Raw genomic sequence first — 19042 nt, 5'->3', positions numbered from 1 at the left:
TAAATTAAAATGTGGGTTCAAAGTAAAGAGACCCCGATTTAACTGAAACAATGGAACAAACTGATTAGTCATGGGAGGGAATTCTTAATTTGTGGCCATGATATATATATATTTTTTTTTTCTGTATGTCATGTCCAGTATCAGTTAAGGAAAACGTTTTTAGTTTTAGTTGACAGTAACAGCACTGGTAGGCAGTTGACAGCAAGGCTGCTTACTAGGTTTTGGAAGAGAACTTCAGAGTCAACTTGTCAATTTGCATTCAGTGTTTACTTAAGACTAAATCAAGTTTGCTTCACGTAATGGTTTAGCAAGCGATGCCATCAACAGGAAACGCTTCCCCTGTCAGCAAACCTTGTTTATCACAAGACCTGAACACTACTCCTGCACAAGATTCCTCTGCAAGTCTGCATAGAGTGCTTAGTTCAGCAGCACCATCAGTATTGGTTGACTCAGCTGCTCTTATGCTGATCTGAGAGCAGTCCTAATCTTGATCAGCATAGAACAGCAGTATCTTTTTGGAAGGACACCACCACTTGACGCTTGACATTCAGTTTGTTTTAACATGCTGTAGACCTGCATAGACAAAAATTAAAGTGTATAGTGGCTACTTCACTCTTTACAGTGTTCAACATTTAAATGGATGCCCTCACAACAGCAGATAAGTGACATTTGAAGCCTGCTTGGTCAGCTATGTATCTGTTTAACTTCCTTAAAAAAGAATGTATCAGTCCATTTAAATATAGAGATTCAGTGGATTGTGAGTCACATCCAAAACCACAAAAAGAGTTATAATATATAATGTAGGTGGGTGTACAATGCTCAGCTAGTACCTGAACATCTTGGACTGATGGTTTCTTCTGTTTGTATATTGACTGGGCTCTGTTTTGGGTTACATATCTGTTTTCCTCAGGCCTCCATGCGAGCTCAGAAGGGAGAGAAGGGAGAGCCTGCTGTCCTTGAACCTGTAAGCATCACACTTCCTTAATCAAACCATTATGACAAAGGTTAACATTTGGAATTGGAAATAGTAAAGGCAACTACTGCATGTGTTTAGACATGTAATTCATCCAGGCCACCAGAGGGTGCTACAAAATACCATTGTGATGTATTTAATGTGTTACTCTTTTTTTAAATGTATTATTTCTGTCTTTAATTTCTTCATTTTATCTTTCTCACAGGGCATGATGATTGAAGGACCACCTGGACCAGAAGGACCAGCAGTATGTTCACTCTGTTCTCTTTTGAGTGAATTTATGATCACTTAGCATTCCCAGTCCTCCCCAAAATTATAACGTTTGATTCTTGAACTGAAAAGCAGAATTTACTTTCCTGAATCTGCCATATTGAGCATTGCACGTTTTTCACTTTGTTTCTATTGCATTCTAGTGCATGTTATGGTAAAAATTAAGTTTCACACTTGTGGTTTGTGTAGATTATGCACTCTTATGCAATCTTTCTGTCTGTGTTAGGGTCTCCCTGGCCCCGCTGGCCCCCAAGGGCCCCCTGGTTCTGTTGGTGATCCTGGTGAGAGGGTGAGTGGGCCGTTTTTTGTGTGTGTTTATGCTTTAGATGAGCCTGGTTTCTCCCAAGGTTTTTTTTTTTTTTTTTTTTTTTTTTTCGTCACCTGATGGAGTTTGGGTTCCTCGCTATTGTCCCCTTCGGCTTGCTTTGTTGGGGTATAAAAGACATTTAATATTCAGTGATGTCATCGATCACTGACACTATTGGATGAGAACGGGTGTAGAGGGTTTATAATTTAAAGCAGTATAGTCAATCCCGCTGTTGTTTTTGTAGGGTCCAACTGGTAAGGCTGGTCTTCCCGGAGCGGACGGTGTCCCAGGACCTCCTGGAACTTCTGTTATGCTTCCTGTAAGTCTTCTCTCTTCTTTTTTTCTCTCGATGTTCATAAAGTCATATCACCACTAGATGTCACCATTATACCATTATTATACTGTAAAGCAAGTGATATAGGACATCATTGCTAACCAGCCCTCCCTGAGCTCCCACATCAAAGTTGCATAATAAAAAAATAATTATTGCTTGATTTGCAAAACTCTTTTCTGTTCTTGCAGTTCCGTTTTGGACAGAGTGCTGGCGAAAAAGGGCCCATTGCCTCAGCACAGGAGGCCCAAGCTCAAGCCATCCTGTCTCAGGCTCGGGTTAGTAGTATATAACATAGTCATATAACAATCATTTAACATTACTTTTTCCACATTGAGGTCTAACTTTATGCATCTTAATTTGGTATTAACTGACTTGTCTTCTGTCTAGTTGGCTCTGAAAGGCCCATCAGGGCCAATGGGTTTCACCGGCCGTCCAGGACCTTTGGTAAAAGAACTAAACACAAATAAATAAATAAAATAGAATTTCAACAGACATGTCTGTTGCAGTATTACATGTTGTTTGTCAAGTGCTTACATCTTTATGTTGTGATCCTATATAGGGAACACCTGGAAGTCCTGGCTTACGGGGAGAAAGTGGGGACCCTGGACCTCAGGTAAAGTTTTGAATTTGTGTTTCTGTGACATTGTGTTTCTCTTAGTCTTGTCTCAAGAACATTAGCAGCACATAGAGCCATTCTGAGATGCTCTCACATATCTTGGATATAATCTAAAGAGACAGCCTTCTCATTCATCATGCATCCCTGTTGTGTTTTTACAGGGCCCCAGAGGTCCTCAAGGATTGTCTGGTCCTCCTGGTAAATCTGGTCGGAGGGTGAGTCCACTACAGTGTTCCTGACGAATAAAAAACAAAACCCACAGGTTTTATCTGAGGGCCAGAATATCACAGTAACTTCAAGGCAGTAACCAACTACCACCACTTGTGTTCCCCTCAAGAAATGTAGTTATCTAGTTATATATTTTTTCGCAGGGTCGTGCTGGTGCAGATGGACCCAGAGGGATGCCAGGAGAGCCCGGAGTTAAGGTTGGATGTCTTTAATGAAGCCATTTTTGTGTTATTCCACCTCTGAAACTTCTACCACATAGAAATCCCATTGACCTTGACTGAGTCTTTTGAGCGAGCATCTTTGGTTTATGAAGTCATTGTGTATGTGTATGTTTTTCTATATTAGGGTGACCGTGGCTTTGATGGCCTTCCTGGTTTGCCTGGTGACAAGGGTTATCGTGTAAGTGCTGACATTTTAATATTATTGTTAGTGTGAGCTTTTAAGGCTGCTTCTATGATACCTTTTTTTGGGAAAATCGAATGCAGCTTCCAATGTGTACACAGTAGACATCAAGGGTTTCACTAGGTTTTGGAACATAGCTATAGGATGTAGTATAATGTTAAAAATGTTAATTTATTTAATTTAAAATTTTTAAGGGTCAAACTGGAGGATTGGGACCCCCAGGACCCCCTGGAGAGGACGGAGAAAGGGTACTTCTTAAGGATTTTGTGCTGTTACAGTAAACTAACAATAGTGAATATGATGTATGCTGCCTGAACATCCTCTAGATCTTTCTTTATCATATTTGCTTGAATATCTGTCGTCATCTTTATAAAGCAAAAAGAAAAAAAAAATGAACTTTGAAGTTTTTCTGATTATCCTGTTCCATCTTGACGATTGTCAGGGAGATGATGGAGAAGTTGGACCTAGAGGTCTTCCTGGTGAACCGGTGGGTGTTTCTGTTTCTCAGACACTGTGCACACATGTGATAGCACTGACCTTTATGACTTGGTTTTGTTCTCCAATTTAAAGCCATGCTTTTTGATGAACCTCTCCGTTGTTCTGTAGGGGCCCCGTGGGTTGCTGGGGCCTAAAGGGCCTCCTGGACTTCCTGGACCTCCTGTGAGTATTCATTGAAAGCTTAACTACAAATACTACATAAGTTGTTTATTTTTTAATTGCAATGGTTGCACAGCAACTTCAACACACTGTCATTAAAATGAAAGATTTGAAAAATAAATATTTGTACGTGGATATCTAGAATTCCAGATCTTTTTGTTATCTGCCTCTGCCAGGGTGTTCGTGGAAATGATGGTCCACATGGTCCAAAAGGAAACTTGGTCAGTAAATCTGAGTTCTCTGACATGACTCTACTCTAAATGCTCATTCCTGAACAGTGTAAAAATATGCAAATATGTGTTTAATAAGTTAAATTCTCTCTTTTAAGGGGCCTCAAGGAGAGCCTGGTCCTCCAGGGCAGCAGGGGGCTCCAGGAACACAGGTGAACAACAAGTGTATTACAGATTTAAAGACAAATGTGACCCTGGACCACAAAACTAGTCTTAAGTTGCTGGGGTTTATTTTTAGCAATAGCCAAAAAAACATTGCATGGGTCAAGATTTTTCTTTTATGCCAAAAATCATTAGAATATTATGTAAAGATAATTTTGTAAATTTCCTACCATAAATATATATCAAAACTTAATTTTTGATTAGTAATATGCATTGCTAAGAATTCATTTGGACAAATTTAAAGGCGATTTTCTCAGTATTTTGATTTTTTTGCACCCTCAGATTCCAGATTTTCAAATAGTTGTATCTCGGCCAAATATTGTCCTCATAATAAACCACACATCAATGGAAAGCTTATTTATTCAGATGATGTATAAATCTCAGTTTAAAAAAAATTGACACTTATGACTAGTTTTGTGGTCCAGGGTCACAAATGTACAAAATCATAGAGAAGTATATTTAATATGAATGTTTTTCTGTGTAATAGGGAATGCCAGGTCCACAGGGTCCTCTCGGACCACCAGGAGAGAAGGTGAGTGTTTTATGATTGCAAAACACAAAGCAATAATTATTAATAATCAGAGAATGTGCTTCACAGAATTACCACTTTAGAAGATACAACACACTTACATGTCCAGTGTTATTCTGAGATCATCATCATTTCATATGTCTTCTTAAAGGGACCCACAGGGAAGCCAGGTCTGCCAGGAATGCCCGGAGCTGACGGTCCTGCTGTAAGTGCTGTGATGGGATTTTTTTCAGTATGTGGTATTACATGCAGTTAAGAATATGCTGTTCTGGTTTGTCTTAATAGGGTCATCCTGGAAAAGAAGGCCCCATTGGAACTAAAGGAAATCAGGTGAGGCTGTACCATAATACTAAGTAGATTTCTCTATATTGCTTTAGAAATTAAATGTCATTTGTGCCAAAACTATATGTATGCTTTCTGTATTTGTGCACTTTTTGTAATCAGCATTGACATTTGCCTTCAGAACAAATATAGCTATATCTTTGTTAGATGTATAGAAATCCTAGTGTTCATATTTTGACATTAATTTTCCTTGTTCATATTTAGGGTCCTAATGGTCCTCAGGGGTCTATTGGCTATCCTGGCCCTCGGGGAATGAAGGTATAATATACATCTTTTTTCAATTCATTTGATGCAGATAGTTTTTAACGTTTTCTAATGGACATTAAATCTGTGTAAATAGTATGGAGCTTAATCATTTAAAAATCCTGTTATCACCCTGTGTAATTGTTATGAACAGTTCTGTCTGTGGAGAGTTTTATGTATCGGTAATGGCTGTTGAGTCAGATTTAGATAACAGACTAAATGTTTTATGACAGGGAGATCAAGGGATCCGTGGACTGAAGGGCCATAAGGGAGAGAAGGTGGGTGTTTTTGGTCATTTGAAACATAAATTGAAACCATTTTGTGCTACAGGTTTATGTGCAGTGGTCAATGTTAAATATCTTATGTTTTTTACTACTTTCAGGGAGAGGACGGATTCCCTGGAATCAAAGGAGACTTTGGTGTGAAGGGAGAGAGGGTATGTCTTACGCATCACAAAACATCAGTGAATAGAAACTCATCAGTTAGCATTTGATTTAGCACAAATTTAAAATGAGAGCAAATGGTAGCACTTGACTTGTGCACCAACAGGGAGAGGTGGGAGTGACTGGCCCAAGAGGAGAGGACGGTCCTGAGGGCCCGAAGGGTCGTGTCGGTCCCCCTGGTGAGATTGGTCCTATTGGCCAGGTTGGAGAGAAGGTTAGTTTGTGTAAAATGAGTGGTGATTGCTGATTTTCTTCCATTATATATCATTTTAGCTATGTTTTGTATTGCCATTGATATTGGCAGTGAGCTATAATGAATATAAATTTTATGTTTGTTGTATTAAATGTATATTTCTGAATATAAAACTAATGAATTAAGAATATATATTTTAGTTGTTGGTCTAAAGATGTATTAAATTTTACTAAAATGATGTCAATCCAGGGCAAACTTGGTGTGCCTGGACTTCCTGGATATCCCGGAAGGCAAGGAATTAAGGTAATATTGTTCAGGAGACATGATGTGATATTCAGCCAAGTATTTCATCAAATATATTGCCTTTTTTTAAACAATGTAATGCTTGTATTTTAGGGCTCCCTTGGTTTCCCAGGATTCCCTGGTGCAAATGGCGAGAAAGGTGCAAGGGTAAGATTTTTAAATTACTAAATTAGACTAAAGCTCAAGAGTTAGAAGTGTTGATCACAGGTCACAGGGAGGTCAATGCAGCATCTGCATTTAAGGTCAAATTTAAGTAAAGTCCTTCATTCACATTACAAATGTTAATAGTGCCATATAGAGTATCTTCCTTTATTTTGGAAAATAAATGATTATGCTGAAAAATTGTGAACTGATTTTCTCTTTCCAGGGTTTGATGGGAAAATCTGGACCTAGAGGACAGAGAGGGCCAACAGTAAGGGCCTCTTTATATTCATCATCAAATCTCTCATCTTATTCTGTTTTTATAAACAAACACTTTTTGCTTTCATTTGATTTGAAATTTGTTTAGTAGACTTAAGTTACTGTTGTTAGATTCGATTCAAGCAGATGACTTTTAATGCAATGTGCAATGATTTTCTAAGACTTCTTCTTTAAAAAAAATCTTTTTAGGGTCCCAGAGGGCAGAGAGGACCCCGTGGGGCAACAGGAAAGTCAGGTGCTAAGGTATGAGATTATTTGCAAATAATCTTTTTTATGTTGTATTTATTGTTGTTAATTTAATGGACATTGTTTGAGGAGCTACTCAACTATTTTTTGTAGTTTTTTAACAATGACAATAAAGATCAATTATCAAAATTAAATCAATCAATTTATACTTTCTGATGTTTTAGGGCGGATCAGGTAGTGACGGGCCTCCTGGACCACCTGGGGAGAGAGTATGTTTTTTTCAAAACTTTATTTTATTTATTTAAAACCTTTCAGTCTAGGTTTTTGCTTCAGTTTTAATTTACTTATTATGTTTCTGCTTTTGTTCAGGGACTAACTGGACCTCAAGGTCCAAATGGATTCCCTGGGCCGAAGGGACCTCCTGTAAGGAACAGTTTATGAGTTTGATCTGATGCTTAATCTGAACTTTTGTTTTTCTCTATTACTTACTGATATGTCATTTGATTTTGAAGGGACCTCCAGGGAAAGATGGACTGCCTGGACACCCTGGACAAAGAGGCGAAGTTGTATGTATCTTTCGTTTTAATCATCAAAAGTACAATATTCACTGTGATCAAAGTTGAACAGGAACATATATTTTTCAAATTGCATTCTTAGGGTTTCCAAGGCAAAACTGGACCACCTGGGCCACCGGGAGTTGTTGGACCACAGGTTAGTTTTGTGCTTTTATCAAGCAAAATGGGTTTCTTTCTCGAGAAACTATTAATACAATTTCTCAAAAATTAAAAAATGTATGGAACTGTACAAGCTTTACTCAAATCTAGCTCTTGTTTAGGGTCCCTCTGGTGAGACTGGTCAGCTGGGTGAGCGTGGTCACCCAGGACCCCCAGGACCGCCCGGTGAGCAAGGTCTTTCTGGGCCTTCTGGTAAAGAGGGAACCAAAGGAGATCCCGGTCCCCCTGGCGGCCCCGGTAAAGACGGACCCCCTGGACTGAGAGGATTCCCAGGAGAGAGAGGACTGCCAGGAACTCCAGTAATAAGTCTCACCCATTCTGCCTAGTGAATTTTATATTATAAAACCTTTTCTAAATGTGTTTTCTCAACCAACTTTAAAACTGCACATAAATGTTTTTATACCAAACTGAGCTCTACCTTTGTGCTTTCAAAGGGCACTGGAGGACTGAAAGGAAACGAAGGCCCTGCTGGACCACCTGGATCTGCTGTATGCTGCTCATAATAACCAGAATATGAAATATCAAGTAGATACACTCTTAAAAATAAAGGTTCTTTATTGCCATTAATGGTTCTATGAAGACATCCATAAAACAATTTCATCACACAAAATGTTTTTATACTGCAGAAAGGTTCTCTAGATTATAAAATGTTCTTCACACTATAAGAAAAATGGCTCTTTTAAGAACTGAAACGATCTTTGGGGAACTCAGAATGGTTCTTCTATGGCATCACAGCAAAAACCTTTACTTTTAAGAGTGTAGAGACATTAATTAATGATTAGTGTCGAATTAATATTGATATTGCTCATATTGCTTATACAATATCATAGTGTATACTGTACTTAGAATTGCTGTTTACAAATGTATACAATTTAAATAATATTTACAATTTCAGTTATTTTTAGAAAAAAAATATTTTTCATAATGAGAACTCTATTTTCACATTTCAGTGGGTTAGAGAGAGAGAAATAATTAAGTGCTTAATTGTCATAAAGATAATTTAAAAAAATATTATTTTTAATATTAATTTATTATTTAATATTTTTTAATACTTTTTTATTTTGATTTTAAGATGAAATAATAATGATAATAATACCCAGATGTTTATGATCTTATTTTTGAGGAATTATATGACGGGCTTTCAGTCTGTTACCCTAACTGAATTTCTATACAGGGATCACCTGGGGAGAGAGGACCAGCTGGCACCGCAGGACCTGTCGGCCCGCCCGGACGACCTGGACCTCAGGGGCCTCCTGGAGCTGTGGGAGAAAAAGGAGTGCCAGTAAGTGTCTACTCTAGGTTTGCACCTTATCTCATATATTTATATATTTATATATAGGCCTGTCAAATAACATAATCCTGTTTTACAGGGGGAGAAAGGTCCAATTGGTCCAGGTGGTCGTGATGGCATCCAAGGCCCAGTTGGCCTCCCAGGCCCTGCTGGACCTCCAGGTACTGCTGGAGAGGATGGAGACAAGGTAAGCAACCTCTTCATATCTCAATCTCAAATCATCAGTTATGTGGAAGTTCTTGTCAGATATAAAGTTGAGCTGTTTTTTTAATAGGGTGAGGTTGGAGAGCCAGGACAAAAGGGCGGTAAAGGATCCAAGGGAGAACATGTGAGTAAATTAACTTTCGTTTATGAAATCTTCATAATTTTCAAAATGTCCTGTTTCCAAAGAAAATACATCAACATTGTAACAAGTTCCAAGCCTTTTCAAGGAGTCCTAAAATTTGAAAACATTGCATGCTTAGATGTTGTTTCAGTTATTTTCGTGGGCTAATATCAATCTATAATCAATTATTTTCACATTTACAGGGTCCTCCTGGTCCACCCGGGCCAATGGGTCCTGTTGGACAGCCTGGACCAGCTGTGAGTGTGATTCCATGCCAACAAAGTCATGCTACTGTTCATAGGTAGTCAAAAGGTTATATCTGCTTGTGGTCGTCCCCATTTCAAATCTATTCTCAGGGTGCTGATGGTGAGACAGGTGCAAGAGGTCAACAGGGACCATTCGGCACTAAAGGAGATGAAGGGACAAGAGGATTCACTGGGCCTCCAGGCCCCATTGGACTGCAGGTACTGCATTCAGATTGTGTTTTATTCACTCTTACACATTAAAATCTACATACTAGATGTTTAAGCTATTTTGCACTTCATTCACATTCATTAGGGTTTGCCAGGCCCAGCTGGAGAAAAAGGAGAGACAGGAGATGTTGGGCCAATGGTGAGTCTTACAATTTTTATTTAAAGGCAGTTAAAGGTGCAATTGATGTTTATAATGCAGCATATGATGCTCTAGCATTTTAAAACATAAATATATGATGCCCATATCCTAATCGTTTCTGGTCATGTATTTCTGTAGGGTCCTCCTGGTCCGCCAGGTCCACGAGGTCCAGCTGGTCCTAATGGTGCTGATGTAAGTAACTTAATTTGCACTATAACTAAACATTTACAGATGATTGCAGTTCAATATTATATGTTATAATCACCATGCAATGACTCTATGGAATACTTTATTCAGATTGGTCAATCGTGGCATTCTGCAGTCAATTAATTTAGCATTTCTTTGGATGATTTAATGCATATCCTTCATTTTTCAGGGTCCTCAAGGTCCTCCAGGAGGTTTGGGTAATCCAGGTCCCATAGGAGAGAAGGCAAGTATAAAAAACTTCAACTTTCTGCATGGATGACCACTTTATGATTGACAAGATTAGCAGTTCTGATTGTTGGCACTTGACGTTGTTTTATTTGTATTGACAGGGTGAGCCTGGTGAATCTGGACCACCCGGTGTTGGTGGAGAGCCAGGAAAAATGGTGAGAATTGCGTTAGCTGAAATTTTTATCATCCTCTTAACTTGTAAAAAAAATTACTTACATTTATTTATTTAGTAGATATAATCACAGCTAACACCTTATTGGTTTGCTTATCCAATGGCAGGGTCCGAGAGGAGAGCGTGGTGAGAAGGGAGAGGCTGGGCAGCCGGGCACCGCTGGACCTGCTGGTGGAAAAGGACCCCCTGGAGATGATGGACCCAAAGGAAACCCTGTATGTATTAAACATGACTTAGCCTTGAAATGAGAAACAGGTCTATCTGTGACTCTTCAGCAGCTGATATTTGTGTTTTCAAGGGTCCTGTTGGTTTCCCTGGTGATCCTGGTCCCCCTGGTGAAGTTGGACCACGAGTGAGTAGAGCAGTCATTTACATACTGATACATGACTCTTGAAGCCAACATGAAATTGAAATTGACCCTTCGTACCATCTTCATACATGTTCCTGGTCTTTGTATGTGATTCATCAGTGCAAGAAAAAAAACTGACCTTCTTTGCAGGGCCAAGATGGTGCAAAGGGTGAAAGAGGAGAGGATGGAGAACAAGGAGAAGCTGTGAGTGATCATCCTCCTGTTTATAAAGTGCACATCTTCCTTATGCATACTTCTAAGGGGTTTTTCAGGATATAATGTGAGTACTATCTTTGCCTGGGTTTAGGGTTCACCTGGACCAACTGGTGAGAACGGACCACCTGGACCTCCAGGAAAGAGAGTAAGATCACCATTTTTCACCACAGCCCAACATAACCACTCTCATATCTTAATTTGTGTATTTTTGTATTAAGATCATTGATGGTGTATTTCACTGTAGTAGAGAGTGATTTATATTTGTATGAGTAATTTGAGTAATTTGTTAGATATCTGGTCTACAAAAAAAATATTGTACAGGCTGGATCCCATAGAAAAATACATATTTCTGGACTTCATTTTTCAGGGTCCTCCTGGCACAAGGGGACCAGAGGGTCGTCAGGGAGAGAAAGGAAGCAAGGTAAGACTAAGTGGGAATATTATTACAACAAATAAACAGGGTTTTTGTAGGTTTTTTCCTCCTGTAATCTTTTTTTTTTTTTCTAGGGGGATTCAGGTGCCCTTGGCCCTCCAGGAAAGACTGGCCCTGTGGGGGCAGAGGGTCCACCAGGAAAACCAGGAACTGAGGGTCTGAGAGGGTTGCCTGGAACAGTGGTATGATATTGGAATTGTGGAATTTTTGTTGGATTTTTTTTTCTGTTTATTTAGTGAAAACTAATATAGTGTTTATCAGATGATCTTCTGACAGATGATAACTTTATTTAGGGTGAGCAAGGCGCTCCAGGTGCTGCTGGCCAGAAGGGACCCCCTGGACCAATGGTAAGACCCTCTGTGTTAGAGCATTACAGCAAACACACACCTTATGGAGGCGCAAGTTAGGGGAAAAATTAACTGCACACTCTCTTACAAGATCATTATAACCAACATTTCAGCAACAAGCTTTTGTCAAGTTACAATTTCTTCAAAATTGAGAACATCATAAATCAAGTTACTCACAGGTGAAACATAGTTACATCACAATCAGTGTTCTATAATTATTTAACAATCTTGAGCAATTAAAATAACACAGACTGATCCGTATATCGCATTACATCAGAGAGAGCTCTGGTTATGTTGTATTGATCTTTTGAGACTTTCTATGTCTCATTGTTTGATGATAATAATAAACTTGTGAGTGAGTGTGCAGTTATACTCTTCTTTACAAAGACCTGCTGTATTATCAAATATACAGTAATGAATTGAGTTTTCAATATACAAGTATTAATACCTGAAACACACTAAGAGGTGAACTATCATTAGAATTATTATTATAGTTGCATACATGTATGTATATTGAATGCCAAATTTCCTGCTCCTCTCACAGGGTCCTTCAGGTTTGCCAGGTCTCCGTGGTGACCCTGGTGCTAAGGGTGAGAAGGGACATCCAGGTATGCTTGGTCTGATCGGGCCTCCAGGAGAACAAGGAGAGAAGGGAGACCGAGGCATGCCGGGACCTCAGGGATCATCAGGACTCAAGGGAGAAACGGTTTGTGGAGTAATGGTTTGTTAGTAATCAGACAAGTAGATAGAAAATGATGTTATAAAGTGTGGTGTTCAAAAGTGGAGTCTGTAAGATTTTTTAAAGAAATTAATTTCAAAATGAGACTGTAATAAGTTGCTCAAAAGTGACAGTAAAGACATTTATAATGATGCAAAGGATTCTATTTTAAATAAATGCTGTTCTTTTGAACTTTGTATTCATCAAAGAATCCTGAGAAATAAAATGTTTCAGTTTCCACAAAAATATGAAGCACCTCAACTGTTTTCAATAATCAGAAATTTTTCTTGAGCAGCAAATCAGCACATTAGAATGATTTCTGAAGATCATGTGACACTGAAGACTGGAGTAATGATGCTGAAAACTCTGCTTTGATCACAGGAATAAAATACAGATTTTTCAAATGTATTAAAATAGAAAACAGTTATATTAAATTATAGTAATATTTCACAATATTTCTATTTTAATTGTATTTTTGATCAAATAAATGCAGCCTCGGTGAGCAGAAGAGACTTCTTTCTAAAACATTTTAAAAAATGCCAACCCCAAACTTTTGAAGGCGTAGTGTACATGTAAAACTTTCCCAGTTCATGTCATATTTATATGTCAACAAATACCATGTTATTTTTTTTTCTTTCTTTAATTTCTTGATGTGTTTTGTCAGGGTATGCCTGGAGGAACGGGTCCTCTTGGTCCTGCAGGTCCTGCTGGTATGCCTGTGAGTAAACTTTCACTACCATTTCTCAGTTCTGTACAGCTGTTTATCATACCGAACTCTGAATCTTGTGGAGAAATGTGTCTTTAGTACTTTGGCAGCACTGATTCTTCATGGTTAATGCTTTGTTTAAACCTTTTTAAAAAATCTTGAAACTATGACTACTCAACATGAGCTCAGAAGCACCAAAATATATCACCGCAATCCAAGCTGACTGGATGTGATGTTTCCTCACAGGGTCCGAGGGGTATCAAAGGAGCTAAAGGTGCCACTGTGAGTAATCCTTCCTTAATATTTGTACTTAAGATTAAATGTATTGTGAGAAGTAAATCATGGGAGCCATGTCATGTGAGATAAAGCAATTATACATATGTCACATTTCTTATACTTCACACTAAAATGGCACTAATTTTTTATGTCTTTCTCTTTTGTAACGGGGTGGAGCTGGTCCTAAAGGAGGGAAAAAGGTGTACAAGGACCACCAGGACCCCCTGTGAGTCATATCTGTTATCTGCAATACCAAAAACACACTGCCATCATTTGGCAGTGAAGATGAACTTTTATTCAAGACAAATAAAAGGAGATCAGCACATCTTTGAGAATGCAGCTAAATTTATTCTTTTCTTCATGGACCAGCTGGTGAAGTCATCCAGCCGCTGCCTATTCATTCCCTAAGAAGTCCAAGCGCTCCATCGACGCCAGTCAGGATGCTCTCTGAGACTGAGGCTGCCGATGCACGGGCACAGAGTTCCTGACCGCTAGGAAGGTATGGAGGAGATCTCAGCACGCTCAACTCACTGCGCCAGGAGATCGAGAGCATGCGCTTCCCACTGGGAACACAGGAAAGCCCCGCCCGCACCTGCCAGGACCCTCCACCTCAGCCAAAACCAGATCTGAAAGACGGTACGATCGTCATGGTTACTATGTGATTGACACATTCCGTAACCAATGGGTGAGCCATTTCACATTCTAATCATTCATATTCTCTTTCTTCAGGCGAGTACTGGATTGATCCAAATCAAGGCTGCGCCCGGGACTCGTTCAAGGTTTACTGTAACTTCACTGCCGGTGGAGAGACGTGCTTGTATCCCAGCAAAGCAGTAGAGAATGTAAGAATGTGCTGTCATTCGCTTTTTATGTGATCATCCTTAGACTTCTGAAACCTCTCGAATTCACTAGTCCCTAAAATTCTTCCATAGGTGAAGACGAAACACTTGGCCAAAGCGAGAAGAGCCTGGGTCCCTGGTTTTAGTCAGTTTGCACAGGGCAGCAATGTGAAGTTATCACTTCAAGAACTCTTTCGAATATTCTCTTCCATCCCTGTTTCCTTTAGCCAAGTAATACTATGCATGAATTACAACCAAAGCTCGTATTAAAGGGATAGTTCACCCGAAAATGACAATTCTTCTGTCATCATTTCATACATAAAAGAAGATACTTTGAAGAAATGTGTGTATCCAAAACTCTTTCTGGACCCTGTTGACCTTCATTGTATTCGTTTTCATTATCTGGAAGTCAGTTGGGGACCAGCAAACTGTTTGGTTTCCCAGATTCTTCAAAATATCTTCTTTAGCATTCAGCTAAGAACAGCAAGAACAGCTTGAGGGTTTTCATTTTTGGGTGAACTATCCCTTTAAAGAGAGTGATTTGCAGTGACAACACAACCAGAAATCTTTTATTATCATAATCTCAGAAATACTGCAGTGTCGAGTTCATTATATTGTGAATCATGAATTACTGTTTTTCTTTTATGTTGTAGTTTTCGTATGTTGACTTGAGTGGAGGCCCCGTGGGTGTTGTCCATCTGGGATTCTTGCGGTTGCTCAGGTTCTGCCCGCCGTCAAAAACTGACCTAAACCACATGCCATCGATCAGTGGACTGGGAGGAACCTCACGATCGGCAGGCAGTTACCAGAGGGCGCTACATTCCAGCGGTGCCACCGATGACGATCTGCGATACAGAGACCAGCCCCTACACCAAGCACCGGCACTGCACGGCTGCTCTGTAAAGTTTAACCTGTAACACAAAACAAAGAAGTAACTAAAAGATGGCAGTCTGTTTAAAAGCTAGCAAGTGCACTATCTAAGCATTTTAAGTACAGAAAGGAATTTTAAAAAAATCTTTTTATTGTAAAATTTTTTGTTCGTTCAATTAATATTAAAATGTACTTTGTACATGTACTTATTCTGGAGGTGGTTTTAGTATTTTGTTAACTGAACCCCAACATGCAATATAGTACAAAGGTTGGCGCTTGATGGGTAATTGGTCCTGTGGGTGTATACACATATAATACAGTTTTTAAATCTTATATCAGTTTGAACGCGAAAACGGTTAGGATGTCATCAGAAATACTTGGTAATCTAAATTTTTTTCCTGAAATTGACATATTTCTTTGTTTCGGTTCATACAACCAGGCCTGCCATGTTGTGGAATCTGCATACATCATTTATTATTATGTATTAATTGTAAAATGTAAAAAATTAATTTTGTTATGGGCCGAAGTAGTTAAAATTAAGACTTTTAGTATACTGTGTTTGGAAGGCATATATGTTCATATGTGTGAATTTCTGCTGGGTAATGGATCCCCTGATCTTGGCAGTTGCTAACTCCAGTTTTAATTGTTTTCACACGAAGCATACACACACACACAAAAAAAAAAAAAAAAAAAAAAAAAACATATATTATATATAATCTAACATATATATATCAGTAGATTTATCTATCAATGTTTTTCAAATCGTTGTTGATTTTTTGGTGAATGTATTTAATGTAACTAACATAATCAGACCCCGACTTTTAACATAATACCAAGGTTTAAGGTATTCTATCATTAATATTTGTTTCCACCTTGTCTCCCCTGCATTATTCGTAATAGGCTTTGGAGCCATGACAGTGCTGGAGGTGAACACAACTCCAGGGGGAGGCAGCTCTCACTCTGCTGGACATCAGGATCTCAGACTTTGGGGTGGGACACTCAGAATCCAATTTGGGTTTGACAGTGGGAACTGTCACTGTTTCCTGGGATAACCCCCCACATACTGGGGCAAGGAGGAATCCAAACACCAATACCAACCTGGAACCCCACACACACATTTACACACACACATACACAATAATCATGCACTTAAAGAATCTAGACACTACTCCACCACATAGAGATGTGCCAACACTAAACAAAGACATGTTACATTACGTTTAAGCCGTTGACACATTAGGATTCACACCCACACACACACAAACACACCCACACACACACACACACACACCCACACCCACCCACACACACACACACCCACACACACACCACCCACACACATACAACACACACACACATTGTTGTGAAACAAAGTTGCACACGATAAGTCCACACCCAGGGGGAAAAACACTCCCAGGCACCGGAGGAGAAGAGAGCCGTTCTCTCAGGAGAGAAGCGAAGAGAAGATATTCTGTGTTGGCGCAGATAATGCTGGCTAAGCGGAAGACCCTCCCGTCTCGGCCCCCACTCTCTCCTACAGCTCCCCTCCCCACTGTTTCTCTTCCGAGACGTTCCACTCTTCCTACCTCCATGCCTGATCACCGCCTCCTCCTCACTTCCTTCCTTTCCTTTTAGAATAGAGAATGATCAATGCAGGTGCAACATTTAAACTGAGGAGCGGAAGCCGAGCGTGAACATTCCATTAGAACCATTTCAAATCACCACCAGCAAAACTGTCATCAGCATATGCAATGAAAAGCCATTTAGGGTTTACAGTCTAAAAGAGTATTGAATTCTATAATGTTGTACATTTATTATAGAATGATAAAATCTGTAAGAATTTTTCATTTTTTTAATGCATTGAACATGCTGCCAATTTACCAGTTCAGTATTTTTTTAATGAAAGTATATAAGCTGGTTATTGATTCATTACATTAAATAACAAAACATTTCTGACAATATGCACACTTTCAACACTTAGCTATTTTGACCCACGGCGTTTGAGTATTGACAAACCCACGGGTTTGTGACCTGTGACCTTTGACCTTTCGTGCGGACAGTGTTCAGGCATAAGAACCATTTGTACAGAAATATTTTATTGTATTTATTTTGTGAAGTACAGAAATGCTCACAAGAAAATGACCAACAACTTGCAGTACAAAATATATGTGGTATTCATCTGTAGTTTTTCATCAAGTCTATTAAATATGTAAAATTAAACCCCAGAAAGCAAATCTACCTTCTCTGTATGATAAATATATATATATACACTTAGATATTGGTGATTTGGTGCTATTAGATCATGTTGCATTATTTGAGTGCATTTCCATTGCAGCTTGAGGTTTAGAAGAGTTTGGTGTCTCAGGTGGAGACAAACACAGGGAACGTCTGGAGAGGCAGAAAAGCAGTCGAGAAGGGACAGGAAGAGGAAGGAGAGGGAAGAAAAATGATGGTGGTTTGTTTTTTATGTATATTTTTTGTTTTTTAAAACATGGCGAGGGGAATGAAAAGCTTTAAAAAAGTATTTGTGAATTAAAAGTTGTTTGTGTGGTTTTCTCACAAGGACAATACCGCTCGGACTGTTTTTGCCAAAGACGAACATCTGTCTTTATAAAATACGGTGCTAAAACTTGTTTTATGTAAGTACTTCGAAATCTGTTTGTGTAATATATAATCTATTTAAAGAGCTGTTGGACTCCTTTGTTATTCTTTTCCCCGTTTGTTTCCTGTTATCATGGTCACATGGTGCTTTTGCTAATATTTGATCTGAATCTACACTCTTCTGAGCCAAACTCCCGTTTTCTCATTTAAACACCTGAACAGAGCGTTGTCTTGGTGAAACCACGATCTATAATCTGGCCGCTTTCCTTCTATCCCTTTATCTAAATGATGATTTTTGTGTCTGCTCCATTAGTCTGGGGTTTGAAACATCGACTGTTTTAATTCCGTGACTTCATGTTGTTTTTTTGGTCCTACAGTTCCCATTAAACCACACAATCAACACATTTCCTCCGGTTGTCAGCTTAATTGTTTTTAAAAGTGGCTTCAGTATAAAATATTCACACTTTAATTGTATAAATATAGATTTTTAATTTTCATTTGTTACACTGTATACAATATTTTACAGCAATTAAATGTAATTTATACAATTTTACTACGAAGAAGGCACAGAGCTGGTGATCAGTTTAGTGTTATTCAACAGTTTTCAGCCAATGAAGAGTCCACCTGCAACGATTAAAGAGGAAAAATCCATGTCAATTCAGAACAACCTGAGAATGAAAGATTCTGAAGATGCTGTAGATCAAGCGTCTCCACCAGCAACTTCAAGGCTGATTCCAGTAATATATCGACTGTCATCAGAAGCCAAAAGGCATATGCATCAGCTACTTCTGCACAGACAAGCAAGGGTGATATATTTAATATCTCAAAAAAAAAACTACTTGTATCACACAAAACAGTGTTTTAATAAAACATATCCTATGAAAATGTTTTTGTAAAATTAAAAATTGATTTACCAGCAGGTTCCTCCCATCCTTCCCATTGGAATAATGGCTGTGAGCTGCACAAAATAACCAAAAATAGTGCTCAGAAGCACAGAAGTGGCTTTAGCATGCTAAGCTGACAATGTCAACCGTGCAATTTCAATTCAAACAATCTAAGATTTAATTAATCAAGTAATCAAACCTTAAGATCCTTTACTAAAGTTCAAAGCTGTTTTACATGTAAGAAAAAACAGCCACTTTCTAAGAGCTTACTGAGACTAAATGACTTGTGCACAAATAAAGAGCTCATCTGATTCATCTGAAGCCAGAAACACTCTTCCTTACTTTATCGATGACTTTCTCTGGTACTTTATCTGTCATGGGTGTAGTGATGAACCC

General features: G+C 38.8%; 1 protein-coding gene and 1 long non-coding RNA gene across 2 annotated transcripts in view; one reads left to right on the top strand and one right to left on the bottom strand.

The window, feature by feature from the left end:
- LOC109111231 (collagen alpha-1(V) chain-like) overlaps positions 1-13682 on the top strand; it is a 32069-nt gene extending 18387 nt beyond the window's left edge. The window contains exons 10-61 of the mRNA XM_042777167.1: positions 911-964; positions 1179-1220; positions 1470-1532; positions 1795-1869; positions 2073-2159; positions 2272-2328; positions 2444-2497; positions 2662-2715; positions 2872-2925; positions 3074-3127; positions 3325-3378; positions 3573-3617; positions 3737-3790; positions 3964-4008; positions 4116-4169; positions 4667-4711; positions 4860-4913; positions 4994-5038; positions 5255-5308; positions 5527-5571; positions 5676-5729; positions 5843-5950; positions 6179-6232; positions 6326-6379; positions 6600-6644; positions 6842-6895; positions 7063-7107; positions 7208-7261; positions 7351-7404; positions 7496-7549; positions 7674-7871; positions 8007-8060; positions 8747-8854; positions 8943-9050; positions 9138-9191; positions 9392-9445; positions 9545-9652; positions 9747-9800; positions 9939-9992; positions 10177-10230; positions 10337-10390; positions 10515-10622; positions 10706-10759; positions 10907-10960; positions 11064-11117; positions 11340-11393; positions 11480-11587; positions 11699-11752; positions 12297-12458; positions 13135-13188; positions 13423-13458; positions 13623-13682. Coding sequence (XP_042633101.1) covers positions 911-964; positions 1179-1220; positions 1470-1532; positions 1795-1869; positions 2073-2159; positions 2272-2328; positions 2444-2497; positions 2662-2715; positions 2872-2925; positions 3074-3127; positions 3325-3378; positions 3573-3617; positions 3737-3790; positions 3964-4008; positions 4116-4169; positions 4667-4711; positions 4860-4913; positions 4994-5038; positions 5255-5308; positions 5527-5571; positions 5676-5729; positions 5843-5950; positions 6179-6232; positions 6326-6379; positions 6600-6644; positions 6842-6895; positions 7063-7107; positions 7208-7261; positions 7351-7404; positions 7496-7549; positions 7674-7871; positions 8007-8060; positions 8747-8854; positions 8943-9050; positions 9138-9191; positions 9392-9445; positions 9545-9652; positions 9747-9800; positions 9939-9992; positions 10177-10230; positions 10337-10390; positions 10515-10622; positions 10706-10759; positions 10907-10960; positions 11064-11117; positions 11340-11393; positions 11480-11587; positions 11699-11752; positions 12297-12458; positions 13135-13188; positions 13423-13458; positions 13623-13682 — 3363 coding nt within the window. The remainder of the gene's footprint in view (positions 1-910; positions 965-1178; positions 1221-1469; positions 1533-1794; positions 1870-2072; positions 2160-2271; positions 2329-2443; positions 2498-2661; positions 2716-2871; positions 2926-3073; positions 3128-3324; positions 3379-3572; positions 3618-3736; positions 3791-3963; positions 4009-4115; positions 4170-4666; positions 4712-4859; positions 4914-4993; positions 5039-5254; positions 5309-5526; positions 5572-5675; positions 5730-5842; positions 5951-6178; positions 6233-6325; positions 6380-6599; positions 6645-6841; positions 6896-7062; positions 7108-7207; positions 7262-7350; positions 7405-7495; positions 7550-7673; positions 7872-8006; positions 8061-8746; positions 8855-8942; positions 9051-9137; positions 9192-9391; positions 9446-9544; positions 9653-9746; positions 9801-9938; positions 9993-10176; positions 10231-10336; positions 10391-10514; positions 10623-10705; positions 10760-10906; positions 10961-11063; positions 11118-11339; positions 11394-11479; positions 11588-11698; positions 11753-12296; positions 12459-13134; positions 13189-13422; positions 13459-13622) is intronic.
- A 4549-nt stretch (positions 13683-18231) lies between these two features.
- Positions 18232-18551, bottom strand: LOC122148793. Its single transcript, XR_006162621.1, has 2 exons — positions 18477-18551; positions 18232-18386 (listed from the first exon to the last, which is right to left on the bottom strand). It is a non-coding gene; the product is annotated as an uncharacterized LOC122148793 (long non-coding RNA).
- Positions 18552-19042: the final 491 nt, after the last annotated feature.

This window comes from Cyprinus carpio, chromosome A19 (assembly GCF_018340385.1).
Source record: "Cyprinus carpio isolate SPL01 chromosome A19, ASM1834038v1, whole genome shotgun sequence".
Lineage (NCBI taxonomy): Eukaryota > Metazoa > Chordata > Actinopteri > Cypriniformes > Cyprinidae > Cyprinus > Cyprinus carpio.
Note: the sequence above shows the minus strand (reverse complement) of the source record. Positions and strands in the feature narration are given on the sequence as shown.